Here is a 15,510-nt window from a genome sequence, read left to right on the forward strand (position 1 = left end):
GCTGTGGCAAAACTAACAGGCCGAGAACTAAAGGCTTATGCAAAAGCTGGAGCTGTGGCTGATGAAGTGCTCTCATCCATCAGAACAGTGGCTGCTTTTGGTGGGGAGAAGAAAGAAGCTGAAAGGTTTGTATGGACAAATTGTAAGGTCTCTGATTTCTTCTTCCACTGTAAAGCTCTTTAGAGTCATGGCAATTCATCTCTAAAATCTACAATGACCATCTGTTAGCTTTGAGAATAATATGCATGTATGTTACAGAAATTTAGGTTTCAAATAACTTTACATATGCAAAACCAGTTTCATAATTCAGACAGTCGGTGAAATAAAACATCAGCAATACTACCTGCAAGTTATTCCCACTTTTAGGAGCAACTGTCAAATTTTCCCCTAAACATTGTCTGTATATCACTTTCGCAGCAAATATGAAAGCTTTGGGTACTTTTAAGATAAGTAAGAGAACTAGTTCCAGCAAGACATAATGATTTGATGATGTTAGGCGGCAAATTTCTATTAAATTCATTTAAAACATAGCACAGCTATAGGACACGCTCTGAAGTATGGACTCTGAAACTCTGAAGGCTGCTGTGACCATGAGATGGTGGAGTTCTCAGGATCCTGCACAGAGGAAGCAGGGCAACAAGTAGGATTGCAGCCCGGGATGTCAGGAGAGCTAACGCTGGCCTTTTCAAGGACTTGCTTGGAGGAATCCCATGGGGTAGAACTGTAGGAGGTACGGGGGTCCAAGAGAGCTGGCTAATATTCAGGCATCACTTCCTCCAAGCTCAAGATCAGTGCATCCCCATGAATATGAAATTGAGCAAAGGTGGCAGGAGGCCTGCATGGACGAGGAGCTTCTGGCAAAACTCAAACAGAAGAAGGAACTTTACAGGATGTGGAAAAAGGGACAGGACACTTGGGAAGAATATAGGAATGTTGTCAGAACACGCAGGGAGGTGACAAGGAAGTCTAAGGTCCATTTGGAATTAAATCTAATGAAGGGGATCAAAGAAAACAAGGCAACCTTCTTCAAGTACAGCAGCAGGAGAAAGGTGACTAGGAAATATGTGGGCCCACTGCTGAATGAGGAGGGTACCCTGGTGATGAAGGACACAGAGAAAATGGAGCTACTGAATGACACCTTTGCTTCAGTCTTTACTGCCAAGGCCGGCCCTCTGTTTTCCCACACCCTGGAGGCAAGAGAGGAAGTCTGGAGAAAGGAAAACTCTCCCTTGGTCGAGGAGGATCAGGTTAGAGTTCATTTAGACAAGCCTGACACCCACAGATCCATGGGCCCTGATGGGATGCACCCCAAGTGCTGAGGGAGCTGGCAGATGTTATCCATCATCTTTGAAAGGCCATGGAGAACAGGAGAGGTGCCTGAAGACTGGAGGAAAGCCGATGTCATGCCAGTCTTCAGAAAGGGCAAGAAGGAGGATCCTGGGGTGCATTAGGAGGAGCGTGGCCAGCAGGTGGAGGAGGTGACCCTGTCACTCTAGTTTGGCCTGGTGAGGCTGCATCTGTAGTGCTGTGCCCAGTTCTGGGCTTCCCAGTTCAAGAAAGACAGGGAACTACTGGAGAGGGTCCAGCTGAGGGTGATGAGTGAAGATGATGAAGGGGACTGGAGCATCTCCCTGATGAGGAAAGGCTGAGGGAGCTGGGCCTGTTTACCCCGAAGTCAGAGAGGGCATGTTATCAATGCATACCTTACGGGCGGGTGTCAAGAAGATGGAGCCGGGCTTTTTTCAGTGCTGCCCAGCAACAGGGCAAAGGGCAATAGGCACAGAGCACAACACAGGAAGTTCCACATAAATATGATGGAAAAATTATTTACTTTGAGGGTGATGGAGCACTGGAACAGGCTGCCCAGAGAGGTTGTGGAGTCTCCTGCTCTGGAGACATGCAAAACTCACCTGGACATGATCCAGTGCAGCCTGCTGTAGGTGAGCCTGCTTTAGCAGGGGCTTGGACTAGTTGATCTCCAGGTCCCTTCCAACTCCAACCATTCTGTGATTTTGTGAAGCATTGGCCAAATTCTTAAATCCTATGTCACTCTGCTAAAACCCCAAACCCCAAGGCAAGGTATCTGCAGTGAGTGTTGCGTTTCTTGTACTTATTGCACAGGGTTTCATGATCTGGGAGCATTGCTGGTTTCAGCAGTGGTGTCTCAGTTCAGAGTGAGAGGTATCAACCTTACATGGACCCACTGTTAACACAGTGGCCCAGCCAGTCATTGAAGACAACTCATTTTGTTGCTCATTGCTTGTTTTGAAATCTCTTTCAAATTCACTTAATCCCATTTTATTTCTCTTTTCTTTCTACAGATACGATAAGAATCTGGTGTTTGCTCAGCACTGGGGGATTCGAAAAGGAATAATAATGGGATTGTTCACAGGTTATATGTGGCTTATAATTTTCCTGTGTTATGCATTAGCCTTTTGGTATGGTTCTAAACTTGTCCTTGAAGAAGAAGAGTATTCACCTGGAACTCTTTTGCAGGTACCCATTTTAGCCTGATGCAATTTTTCTGGACTGTTTTTTAAAACATTAATTCTGGAACATGTATCTGTAGTGTTCTGGTATCTGGTGGCTCCGTGGTAACAAAGGCTCTATGTGCCTTTTAAAGATCATTACTCAGTATATATATGAAAGTATAGGACAAAATTGGATATGATTAAAAAAAACCCCATCTTTATTTTAAAGATCTGAAATGCTGCTTACTGAGATTGGAAATAATATTTTCATTTGAGAGCCTTCTACACCATTGACAGAGGCCTGAAACCAGCTTTACCATTTTGTGGGTCAGCATATGACTTCTGGGATATTGGGTTCTCTGATGAACTAACTTCGTGGTGAAGAACCCCATTGTGGTAAAGAGAAATCTAACCAAAGACAAGTTTTATCAAATCTAACCTCTCTCTCATGAACAGTTTCTGTTACTTTGAATCACCATTTTCTGTTGCTAACTGCCCACCCAGCTCTACAGGTAACAAAGAACATGTAAATATATATACAATAATACATAAACACACTTGGCTGTGGCTCCTGCAGTGTATACAAAAAAACATACTACCCAGCACGGTACAATGCATCCGCTTCTGCACAGTAGATGCTTCAGACGCTGATGACCTAGATCCAACAAAACCAACATCTGCAGATATTTTCGTTATTTGCTTAAGCCAGGACTGCCCAAATGGCAGGCTGCTGTCCAGACCCAGAGTGAATTTCTCCAGAACCTTGTAAGTGCTGGATGATCTGATGAGACATATATTTCTGCTCCTTCTCTGCTTGTTGCAAACCATGAGAGCTCACAACCACTAGCAGCATGCAGCGCAAAACTTCCTGCTAAATGAAGCTTGGTAAATTACTCTGAGAACACTGTAAAATTAAGTCATTCTGTTCAAGGATGTTGTCCTTCACAGGAAATCATTTGCAACTGCTCTTGACACCCGTAGTTGATAAAAGGTAGTACTGCGAAAAACAAAGAAGTGAGCAATTTCCTTGCCTTGCACATGGTAACTCTAGTTCAGTGCTTCCATGTGACATATGGCAAACAGGGGGGAGCTACCCTGTAGCTGAAGAATTGTAGCTGTCAATGGAGAGGCTCTCCCTTAAGCTCCCCTTCCTCTTAAGTTTCCACTCACCTTTCTTGTACTTCATGTTTTCTGCTGTAGAGTCTTAGCCTGGCAGGGGGGAGGAGAGGAAAATTTGTAGATACAAAACATTTACATATGCTTTTTTTGGTCTGTTGTGTACCAGCCATACTGCATTGAGATACACTAAGCATTGTGTTTCCTCCTTCTATTTAATGTACAGAACCTGCTCTCTCATGTTCGTGATGGATTCTGACATGCATATAACCTACTTGCTTTGGGACTCATTCACACATGAAAATTAGTTTATAGTGAAGCTGAGTATGAACTTATGGCATGATCTATATACATCACAGTGTAGGTGTTTGTAGTGCACAGTATGTGTACAGTAGATTCTCCCTCTCGAGCCATGGGGTTATTTTCAGTAGACATCACGATGGTTTCAGGGGAGAGCTAAGTACTGTGTACTTCCATTTCTTTCTCAACAGTAGTGTTTCCTTATACACTTTGCCCGTTTATCCTGACTGTTGTTTGTGTTGTATTCAAAGGGCTAGCTGAGTCCTTGATTGCTTCTTAGCAGAATTCTCATGTGTTGCCAAACTATACAGCAGTTCTAGTGCTCAGGTGAATGTTCAAACTATCAGCCACAACAAAGCAAAAAACTGACCAAAAGCATACACCAAAGATATTATCTAAACATTTATAATCTGTTCTGCCAAACCAAATCTGTAGCTGAAAAACTAAGAAGGAATAAAGCAGAGAAAATTCTAGGCAAAAATTGTTCTTTCTGACAAAAGCACACCCTGGTATATTAGCGCTCAGAAGAATAAGCTATACTTACAATACAATGCAGCTCACTCCTTGTTGTAAGGACAACGCGTTTGCATGTGTGTGGTATATAAGTGGTAAATAAGCCTTTATCTTTTGATGTTCACCATCTTCCTGTGTCCTGTTCTTTGAAGGCCCTGTCTCTTATCGGAATTGTCAACATTTTCAGCCTTAGATGGTTCCTGTCTACTCTTAAGAACTTTGATAAAAACCCCTTCATAGGAAATAAGGCATTAGCAGCTCTTAGGAAATTTTGAAAAAATACCTTGGTATTTTGGTTGACATGCTCCAGCTTCACTTGCTTCTAATGTCCAAGGCCAGACTCCAGGGCTAAATTCTTGGAGTGAAGCGTCCTCTGATATTTGATACTCTGTCCAATTGACTTTATTGTCTGTTGATCCTTCAGGAAGAGTGGACGCTGTGGCTCATTTTCTCCAGTGTTGTTCTGGGCTTAGATCAAAAGGGCTTCCTGGGGCTTTCAGAAGAGGGTCACTAGTGAGTAACTCTTCCCCTTAGTTCTTGGATAAGGACTTGAAACAGTGAGCGTGTTTGGTATGTGCTACCTGCAGAAACTGTCCACCTGGACCGATAGTAATCTCAGCTCAAATAGTGGCTAATCCAGTGTTGGTAGCAACCCTTACAGTTCATTTCTGTGTGAGATGGAGACAAAATATTTCCTGTAGTTGGTATCTGCTCCAGAAGTAAGTTTTGTGAGTATTGGAAGAGACAGGAATGGCAATATACAAAGGTTTTAATAGTGTTCTAAGATGCTTTCTGTTTTTGAACTGTTGTAGCCTCTCATCTGCTTACTGGTAAAGGATATCTCCAAAATAATTTGCTTGCCACTGATTCAGTTCCAGTCCTTGTTTCAAGACACAGGCACCCAGTCAAATTGAGGTACCTTAAAAATACATCAGTGGCACCTCAGTAAATATCTGGGTGCTCATGTTTTTAGGTCAGAGCAAATATGAGGTAAGTTGATCTACTTCAGCGTGGAAGCAAAGTTGTGAAAGACAGCAAAAATCCCTTCTAAGATGCATTTGCTTGCTTTCTTGTGGACTAATTATGCTCATATAGTGAATCACTGCAGCTAAGCTGAGGCATAAGAAGTCATTAAGTCGCTGTAGTTTGATTTGTCTGTTTAAGCTCTAAACCATAATAAAAATGTGACATCATATTTTGCTAATGTCTTTTTCCACTTCTTCATATTTTGCTAATGTCTTTTTCCACTTCTTCAGGTTTTCTTTGGTGTTTTAGTAGGAGCTTTAAATCTTGGCCAGGCATCTCCCTGTCTGGAAGCCTTTGCCACTGGCCGTGGGGCTGCAGCAAACATATTTGAGACAATAGATAAAGTAAGTAATGCATTTCCAAGCTATGTCACTTTGTAGTGGAAAACTAATTAAGTAAGCTTCAAGCTGTAGTAGTTTTACATACTGTGTAAATGAGGAAAAATGAGTGCAATTAAAGAATTGATGGTGCAACAGAAAGGTCTAGCAGCATGCATGTGGTCTCAGAGAGGGTGTTGAACAGATTTCTTCAGTGGCCTATTTCTGAATAATGAAGTTTTACCTCAGCTACTGCTGTTTTTTACCCCCATTTCTCCTGATGTACAGTTACTGATCAGTGCTGGCCATGGAAAGCGTACAGGCAAGCAGTAATAGTCACCTCGCAGTCCAATTTGCAGCAAGCATCTAACTCCCAGCCTCCAGACGGCATCAAAAGATTTGGCTTGATTGGCATTTGCAGCAAAGGTGGCCGCTGTCACCTGTCCCAGAGCTACCCTGAGTTAAAATGGGACCAAATGAGCAAGGCACTGGTCACGCAGTGGTCATAAATATTAATTGCAATATTATCTAGACAGATAGATATTTGAAATAAGGTTCTATGAGAAAGTCTGATACCCACTAGCATTTATAAATGAGGATTCCTTTCCATATCTGTATCTGTATAGATATATTTCTATATCCATGTATATCTGTATAAATTTAGTTGTTGTCAAAATACTGATTTCTTAGCAGTACGTAGTATCTCTGATCATTGACAAGCTTTATTGTGCTGAAAGCTACGTAAACATATTAAAATGCTGCCTGTCTTTTACAGAGCACATAAAGGTATATAAAGAAGGTTAGAGGGGCTGTGGTAATGCTAATGGATTTTTTAGTAACCCTTCAATGTTCTATAATAATAATAGCACATATGCCTTATAAATGTACTTCATAAGCTAAAGCTCTAAGATAGACTGAAAAGGAGATGAAGGAAGGGAAGTGGTCTTCAGAGAAAAATTTTAAAAGCACCAGGAGTTGCAACGGTAAGAATTAATCACAAAATTCAAGATAAGGCTAGGTCAGATAACCTTAGGGTAAAACACCCAAACTAAAGTGAGATTTCATCTGTCTAGAGGAAGGGGGATAAAATTAGATCCATCTGCTTGCTGCATTTGTAGATTTCTGATTGGACAGTAAAAGCACAGCTCTGCCTTGATACAGATATTTTTCTGGCACTAAACTTACATTCATGCTGCAGTTCCCATTTGCTGGATCAGTGAAACTTTTCTTCATAGCTTAATATCTGAATTTAAGTAAGATACAGTCCTAAAGCAGAACCAATCTTTTAGCTGTTCTTAACATCTTGAAAAATACACATTTCTATATTAAAATTCCCTTCAATCTGTTAGGCTGCATTAAAAATCATGCACGTTTCAGTTATCAAATGTTGTTGTTACCACAGTTTTTATTCATTCTCTGTATTCCATGCTTAAACAATATATCCTTAGAAAATTTGATTTTTGGGGGGGTTCCTCAAATTTCTCTTAGTCCTTTGCTCATGTCTAGCAGTCTACAATACCCAAGGCCTGGCCAAAAGTATGTGACCCCCAAAGCGCTTAATGGGAAAACTTCAAATAAGGATTCCAGCTCTTAGGACTGGGTGTGCAAGGATGGATATTTTAAATGCAAAGTGGTGAAGCATGCAGACTTTCCAGCAATGAATTGGTTTTCAGTGCTGTAGGAGAATGTTTATGAGTGAAGCAGTGTCATTTTATTCCTAAGGAGCTGGCTAAATTAACTTAGTTAAAATGCCTCACTCAGTCAGCTATTCTGTTCCAGCAAAAACTAGCTGAGTAGGTTGACCGTGGCAATTGCAGTAAGCCTATAAAGAAAAAAAGGTGCAATTCATCTTGCCTATACTACCCACCAGTGACAACTCCCCTGTCACTTTGGCCTTCAGTTTCATGTCCCTTGCCTGCAAGCCCTGGGGCAGAGCCTGCTGCTGGCTCAGTGCAGCCAAGTGCTGTTCAAACAGAAGCGCCATGGCTTTGTATAGCATTGGGCATATTTATCTATTGCAGCAGTGTTGGCTGTTTAACAGCAACTAAATAACACAATAATTTCTATCCTAGAAACCCGCCATTGATTGCATGTCAGAAGATGGCTACAAGCTGGATAAAGTACGAGGTGAAATTGAATTTCATAATGTAACATTTCATTACCCCTCCAGACCAGACGTAAAGGTAATTATTCACCATCCATCCCATGAACATAACTACTGTAAAAAACCCAAAATATCCCAGTTCTACTAGCAATTTGTAGATTTTCAGAAGTTAGTTTTCCAGAAGCCTAGACCCTCTGTTTAAAAGTAGACTAAATAATTCTTCTATTAAAGGGTTCTTCTACTTACCATTCTGCTTGTTTTACCATTCTGACATACCCATTGCCATACATATTCCTTGCTGCTGAACATAAACTTGTAGCAATTTCAGACAAATTCACCTGCATACAGCTTCTCTGACAATCAGTTATGCACCTGTATTAACATGTGCTAGAGCAGGACACAAAATAATAAGCTGAATGGTGCAAAGAGATTTTATAGAACCTCCCATTACCCTGGGGATGTGCCATCTGACCCATCAAAATGCTAGGAAAAGGTACGGGAACATCGGCTGTATACTCAAATATTTCTCTACTACTGTGTTTGAATTGACAAATTCTCCTTGGAAAAGCATATTATTGGACAAGCAAATGAGTGCTATTGCTTCTAAAGCATATGAAGTACCAGATTCTTCTACATAATTTCACTGTTACATTCTTAATATTTATGCTTTAGCAGACATGCATAATACAAGGTACAGTGTTCTTTAAAGAACTACTGCCAAATTCTCCCGTGTTATTAACTTGACTAGTTCTTAATGATGAACAACAGGAACAAAAAAAGATCAAAATCTGCCTGCCTGTCATGGAAAACAATGCTCTGCATTTATAAACTTTTCAAACAATATAAAAATATTTTGCTTTGCTTTTCCTCTTTCTTCAAAATATTTTTCTGAATTTTGTAAAATAACTTGGAATCTCCATTTTAAGATACAGAATATATCCACTTGGTTGTATGACTGTGAAAGAATTAGAATGGATAGATTTTTTCTTTTTTCTTTTTTTTTTTTTCTCTCCAGATTTTGGATAACCTTAATATGGTTATTAAAGCAGGGGAAACAACAGCTTTTGTTGGAGCTAGCGGAGCTGGAAAGAGTACAACAATGCAGCTCATCCAGCGTTTCTATGACCCCACTGATGGCATGGTGAGTGTATCAGCCTAGAATATATTTCTCCACCCTTGGGGACTTGAAAGAACAGCATGGTTTCTTCTCTGATGTGGGAAGACTCCTGACTTTTTTTTTTTTTTTTTTTTTTTTTTAAATGAGAGAAATGTCCTCTGTGCATTTCAGGGGAATGCAGACCAGTCCTATGTGAAAGGTAAAAAACTGTTAGGAGAAGCTATACCTATAGAATATAATTCAGGAGTGACAAATCATTTTCCATTCTGGAAAATACAGTGTTGAACATTTACTCATTATCCCATAATATTGCTTTAGCATATGCAATTACCATTTAGTAATGTATCGGCTAAGAATATGAATTACATCTATTAACAGTCTCATTCCATTTATGTGTTCCTAGAAGGCACAAATCACATACATGGTGACCTGTACTTGAATGTATAAAAGACAAAGAACCAATTCATTGTAAATATATAATCTTGATTTTGATGATTACTTTCCACCTGATTTTATTTCTGAGGCCAAGCAAAAAGAGTTATTGGGAAATGAAACCAAACAGCACAACACCTAAACCCAAGAACTAACATATACTGCTGCAGCTGCATTGCATTTTGTGTATGAAAGCTGCTTTTTACACTGATCATAGAAACTCAGCATCACAGGCTCTTCATTTCCACTGTGTCTTTCTTTGTCTCTGAACTGGAGGAGATAATGTCCTTGATTAATTTTTTTATTTTTTTGTCCATATTTTAATTGGCTTCTGTAGATTACCCTGGATGGCCATGACATTCGTTCCCTTAATATCCAGTGGCTACGCTCACAGATTGGTATTGTTGAACAAGAGCCAGTCCTGTTTGCCACCACGATTGCAGAGAACATTCGCTATGGTCGGGATGAGGCTACCATGGAAGACATAATCAAAGCAGCCAAACAGGCCAATGCTTACAATTTCATCATGGACTTGCCACAGGTATGCTGTGACTCGTAAAATATTTGGCAGAATTTGATGTAAAAATAGAGAATTCTTTTGTCCCTCCCCTCATGCAGCCATTTGTGCTTGGGTAGAAGGGCAGAAGATTAATGTAGACACTAGGCAGCAGCCTTTCCTTTGACTAGAGTTAATTAGGTCTTACTACGTCACCAAGTTAAAAACAAAAAACAAACCACAAACCAAGAAGAATTATCTCCTCAGGAGTCATGCTCAGCATTCAATATCACGTTAATAATCATAGCATGATTTTAAAATATGTATTTTTCCTGCTATGGACATCTGTTTCTGCTCAAGCCAAAAGCAATTTAGAGCCCAGACTCTTACTAGCCAGCATATGTTTTTGAGCAATCTGTACTGATCCTCACAACCTTATCTCCTATGAGCTCTGTAAGTCGGCTGGAGGTTCCCTTTTCCCTGTTTCCTTCCTTATGATGACAGGGCTTTGATCAGTCCCATAGTATACCCCTTATAAACCCCCTATTTGATAGTACTGGGCTGTTTACTTTTCTAGAATGTTATTTTGCCAGGTTGTGTCTCAAAGGGACACGTTACAACAGTGAACCTGATTGGCAGGATTCAAGTACCATTAGCTAATGTCAGTATCTACTTTTTATCTTTCACTGATGCGTTGCCAGGCTTCCAGGAAAATATTCATAGAAAGACCGTGTAAAGGCCCCTGTTTATTTCCTAGAAATGGAGGAGTAAACAAGATTTGGCTCTAGGTGAATATAATTATCCTGGCTCTCAAGATGCTAGGCTTTGTGTGTTTATTTAATTCTTTGCCTGAACCTGATGCCACCAGAGCATGATGTCTATGAATCACAGACACAGTGTTCATGAGTCACAGGCTATCAGCAAAGTCCAGCTCTGTGGAGATTGCTGGTGAGTCATCTGATGGAGAGTGGGCAGGTGTTTCCTTTCCATTTCAGCTTTTGCTGATACAGTCATTTTGAGCCAAACAAGGACATCTCACCTTTTTATCAGTACATACTTTTGGCTTGGGGTTGGAACCCCAGTTCAGGAAAAATGATGTTGTCCATTATGAAGGAAGTTATTTCCTCATTTCTCCTTTGAATCTGGTGCACTAGCAATGTTTTTGTCTTTCAAAGATAATAAATTTTTAAGTGTACTCCCAGGACAAATTTGGGAGACCTTTTACCAATGTCTTCACCAGAAGCTTATCCCTTTTTGTTACTTGTTTCATTTTATTTTTTTTCCTTCACACAGCAATTTGACACTCATGTTGGAGAGGGTGGAAGCCAGATGAGTGGAGGTCAAAAACAGAGGATAGCTATTGCTCGAGCTCTTGTACGAAACCCGAAAATCCTGCTGCTGGATATGGCTACATCAGCACTTGATAATGAAAGTGAAGCTACTGTCCAGGAAGCACTTCATAAGGTTTGCGATAGATCAGCATAAATCAGACTTGAAAGGGCAGAAATTATTTTTAATGCACATTGCAGAGGGTGCTGCTGAATTGCAACAAAGTGGTGAGAAGCTTTTCTCAATAGCTGTTTCATGTGCACATGTAGAACTTTAGTATTATTGACAGAAAATATTTTTTTCTTACATTGGGACATTCACAGAAAGCTATAGCTCCCTTTGCTCAGAAACAGATGCTCATCTATGGGCTATGGGTGGACTTCAAGTCAAAGTCAGCTGAAAGCAACAGAAAGACTCCTGTTGATTTGACCAAACTCTAGACTACGTAGTACTGGCTCCAAGCATTTTTGTTTGCTATCCTGGGAATGAGGCTTTTGTTGTTCCCTGTCAGGCTCGCTTTGACCGCACCGTAATCTCAATAGCTCACCGCCTGTCAGCCATCAAAGCTGCTGATGTCATCATTGGGTTTGAGCATGGAAGGGCTGTGGAGAGAGGAACTCATGAGGAACTCTTGCAGAGGAAAGGGGTTTATTTCATGTTGGTGACCTTGCAAAGCAAAGGAGACAAAGCACTTAACAGGGAATACACAGAAAGTAAGTGTTTTGTTTTCTTTTACAAAATGATGCACAATTTCCACAGAATGCAGGTTTTAATATATATTTTTAATGCGGGTTAGTTGCTTCTTTTTTTTTCCTTCCACATTTATAGCTGAAGTTTAGCATTCACAGAAGTAATGCATTGATACCATGGCCAGAGTGGTTTTACTACACATACACTGAACGACCTTTCTCATATAGATCTGTCCTGAAACATTAATCTTGACCTGCAATACCCGGCATTTTATAGATCCATTTAGTGCTGACAGTCCAGTCCTGCCGCATTTGAAATGCAAGCACATTACAGAATACACTGAAACCACCCTATTTGTTTTACTAGAGGCAGATTTGAATCAAAGCTTCTGGAAATGGAGGTCTAATAGAATGATCTGTTGTACTTTTGTGAAGCATCGTACCTTGGAAATGATTATCTTAAAAGAAGAGAGCAATTGCACTGCTAAAATAGGGAGACAGACTTTAGCAGTCACATCCCAAGTGAGATGGTCCTTGGGTTAATATTCAGTTAACTTCATCATGTCAAAGGTTGAGTAGCAAGGTTGTATTGCATTCCTTGCCTTCTACAAAGTATTCCAGTTATGACTTGGAGGCACTGCACTTTTTTCCAGAGCCACAGTGGACTTGGGGTGTATTCAGTTTTAGCACAAATTGAAGAGCTCTATATACTATACTATGTTTTACAGCAGCAGAAAATAGCATGGTTGAGCCAAATCTTGAGAAAGTCCAGTCATTCGTCAGAGGAAGCTATCGGGCCAGTTTGCGGTGAGTCTTAAAAATTATTGTAAATCTCAATATGTTTCCAGATCTCTATACTTCATCCCACTATTCCAAAATGCTTATAGTGCTGATGAATCACTTCTCTGTACGTTGCGTAAAGCAGGGTGGAAGGGCTGCAAGTATGTTACTAAGATAAGAGTTCACTTGGAAAGAAATAGCTTGGGTAGTATGCTACTGATTGAAGGCTCATGGGTAAACAGCAAGGTACTTAATTTGACTCCCCTTTCTATCCATAGTACATTCTCTCCAATTCTGTGTTAATGTTCCATTTTTAATATTACTACCCTACAGCCGTATATTTGTATTACCTAAAGCACTTTCAGTCCAGCCACTTGAAAAATTACTTGCTGTGCAATTACTTGAGAAATCAATACAATGTACAAGGACATTTTTATTATGGCTTCTGCTTGATGAAAGTTAAAGCATTTTACAAGCCAGACTGTCTTGTAGCTAGACACTTATTATTTCTTTCAGGCAAGCCCATGTTAGACATATGCAAATTAATACATCTACAGTACAGCATTATGTTGCATCAGGGATAGAGCTGGATTGTTTCAGCATCCCGTTTTGCTGGACTGAGTTACTTGAAAGTGATAATGATGGACTGACTTGGTGTCTTAATGGCTTGTGCAAATATAGTAGGATACAGCACAATTTTACTTTACAAATACATGGTGCAGGGTACATATAAGACGATGACTGAGTGGTGGGGTGAAATATGATTTTGAAAAGTATTTGTCCCTGTTGTGGGATATTTTCTTCTCAAGAAGTGGAGAAAACAAAAAGAAAGAAAAAGTCTGTGGGATTCCTATGATTTGCTTCAGTGAATCCTGATTTAGTTGATATAGAATCTGCATCTGCTTTGCAAGCAAGTATTGTGTTACTGAGCTGTGAAGAGCAGACCATATCTGTCTTCTCTACAGAGCTTCACTTCGGCAGCGCTCCAGATCTCAGCTCTCTAACATGGTCCCTGACCCTCCATTATCCATTGCAAGAGATCATGCAGAGTCTATATATGTTATGCCTTCTTATGGAGAAGATGATGGACAAGCAAAAAAGGTCAGGTCCAATAGTTTTTTATTAAATTTTCAACCATACAGGTCATATTACTTGGTAATGATAACCTGTAGATGTGTGGCTCTGTGTCGTGTTTAACCCCAGCTGGCAAAGCACCACCACGCAGCCACTCACTCGCTTCCCTCCCAGCCTCCAGTGGGATGGGGAGGAGAATCAGGAAAAGGTAAAAGCCATGTGTTGAGGTAAGAATAGTTTAATAATCAAAATAAAGTTAAATGTGCTAATAATTGTAATAGTAGTAATAATAGTAATAGTAGCAGCAGCAGCAGAAGTAGTAACAATAACAACAATAATAACAATAATAAAGAGAGAGAAATAAAACCCAAGAGGAACAAGTGATGCACAACAGAGCTGCTCACCACCCACTGACTGATGCCCAGCCAGTCCCCCAGCAGCGATCGGCCCCTCCTGGCTGGCTCTCCCCACTTCATCTCCTGAGCACGATGCTCTGTGGTACGGAATATCCCTTTGGCTGGTTTGGGTCACTGTTGTGGCTCTGCTCCCTCCCATTCTTGGGTACCTGCTCACTGGCAGAGCACTGGAAACTGAAAAGTCCTTGACTTAGAGTAAGCCCTATTTAGCAACAACTAAAACATCAGTGTGTTATCAACATTGTTCTCATACTAAATCCAAAATACAGCACTGCACCAGCTATTAGGAAAGAAAATTAACCCTATCTCAGCCAAAACCAGGACACTGTTTGTTATAGTTGTTGACAGTTACTTCTTCTTGGACTGATCCTTTTCTCTGCTAAAACAAAAGCACAGCTTCAGTTCTGATTCTCTGTGTATACCCTAGGCTGCATTTTGATGGCTGTTATGCTTATTGGTCCATATACAATTTCTAGCAGAGCATGATCTGTTGGTAAATTGATATATGTGGTAGATTAAGCTGAAAAAGTCATATTCATAAAAGGTGAACTAACTGACAAAAAGAAAAATGCTCAGTCTGTGAAATTTAATAGCTACTCAGGGGTACAAATGACACTGCTTCTTGTTCAATAAAGAGCAAATTCACTTTCATCTCAAAATCATCTGGAGACTTGAGTAAAGAGAGACCCTCACTGCAACCTAACTACAGGGTCCTTTCACTGACAGTGTACTTGTGCAATCAACTAGCATAGAAAATAAAGACAGCATGCCTTAAAATTATGCAGAATATGTAGGAATATACACAGTGGGTTTCCAAAGTGCTTATGAAGCTCCCTGCACTGATTTGCATGGCTACAATTGCTCAGTGCAGAGAGCAGCGCTTAGAAGTCACGTTCTTGCTATTGCTAAGCCGATTCTGTGGATAAATAGAGGGCTTTACTGCTGTCACTCTGGTGCTAGCTCAGAAGGAAGAGAAAATACAAGGTGCTTCCACCCATTCATCCTTGCACGTTTTGGGCTGATAGGTCTTCACAGGGTCTGTTTTGTCTGGGCATTTCCAGCTGTATGGACTGAGGGAGATAAGCAGGGCTCAGCACACTGAGTGTTAAAAAAACTCTGCACAAATCAAACTGCAGGGTAAGTTATAATTTGATGATGAATATTCTACTCTTACTGGGAATAATTATGGGAATTCAGCATATAGTCTGAGGATATTTCACAGAAGGGAGGCACAATTAGCATGTATAAAGCCTGAATCCAGCTATGACTCTGAGATCTCCCATTTTAATTATATAGTGTACCTGTTAATTTGATGCAGAGTCTGATTAAT

At 40.3% G+C, this 15,510-nt stretch overlaps 1 protein-coding gene across 11 annotated transcripts in view; it reads left to right on the forward strand.

Moving 5' to 3' along the window:
* The window catches only part of ABCB11 (ATP binding cassette subfamily B member 11), a 68,392-nt gene that overhangs the window by 33,587 nt on the left and 19,295 nt on the right, over positions 1-15,510 (forward strand). For all 11 annotated transcript variants that reach the window (XR_008733582.1, XR_008733584.1, XR_008733583.1 and 8 more), the window contains 10 exons: positions 1-125; positions 2,322-2,496; positions 5,657-5,770; positions 7,816-7,926; positions 8,863-8,988; positions 9,734-9,937; positions 11,186-11,356; positions 11,733-11,934; positions 12,639-12,717; positions 13,656-13,791. Coding sequence is in view for 6 of the 11 variants with exons in the window: in XM_055718829.1 (XP_055574804.1) it covers positions 1-125; positions 2,322-2,496; positions 5,657-5,770; positions 7,816-7,926; positions 8,863-8,988; positions 9,734-9,937; positions 11,186-11,356; positions 11,733-11,934; positions 12,639-12,717; positions 13,656-13,791 (1,443 nt within the window). In the remaining 5 variants the exon portion in view is untranslated. The remainder of the gene's footprint in view (positions 126-2,321; positions 2,497-5,656; positions 5,771-7,815; positions 7,927-8,862; positions 8,989-9,733; positions 9,938-11,185; positions 11,357-11,732; positions 11,935-12,638; positions 12,718-13,655; positions 13,792-15,510) is intronic.

The sequence above is a fragment of the Falco cherrug genome, chromosome 8, assembly GCF_023634085.1.
Source record: "Falco cherrug isolate bFalChe1 chromosome 8, bFalChe1.pri, whole genome shotgun sequence".
In the NCBI taxonomy this organism is placed as follows: Eukaryota; Metazoa; Chordata; class Aves; order Falconiformes; family Falconidae; genus Falco; species Falco cherrug.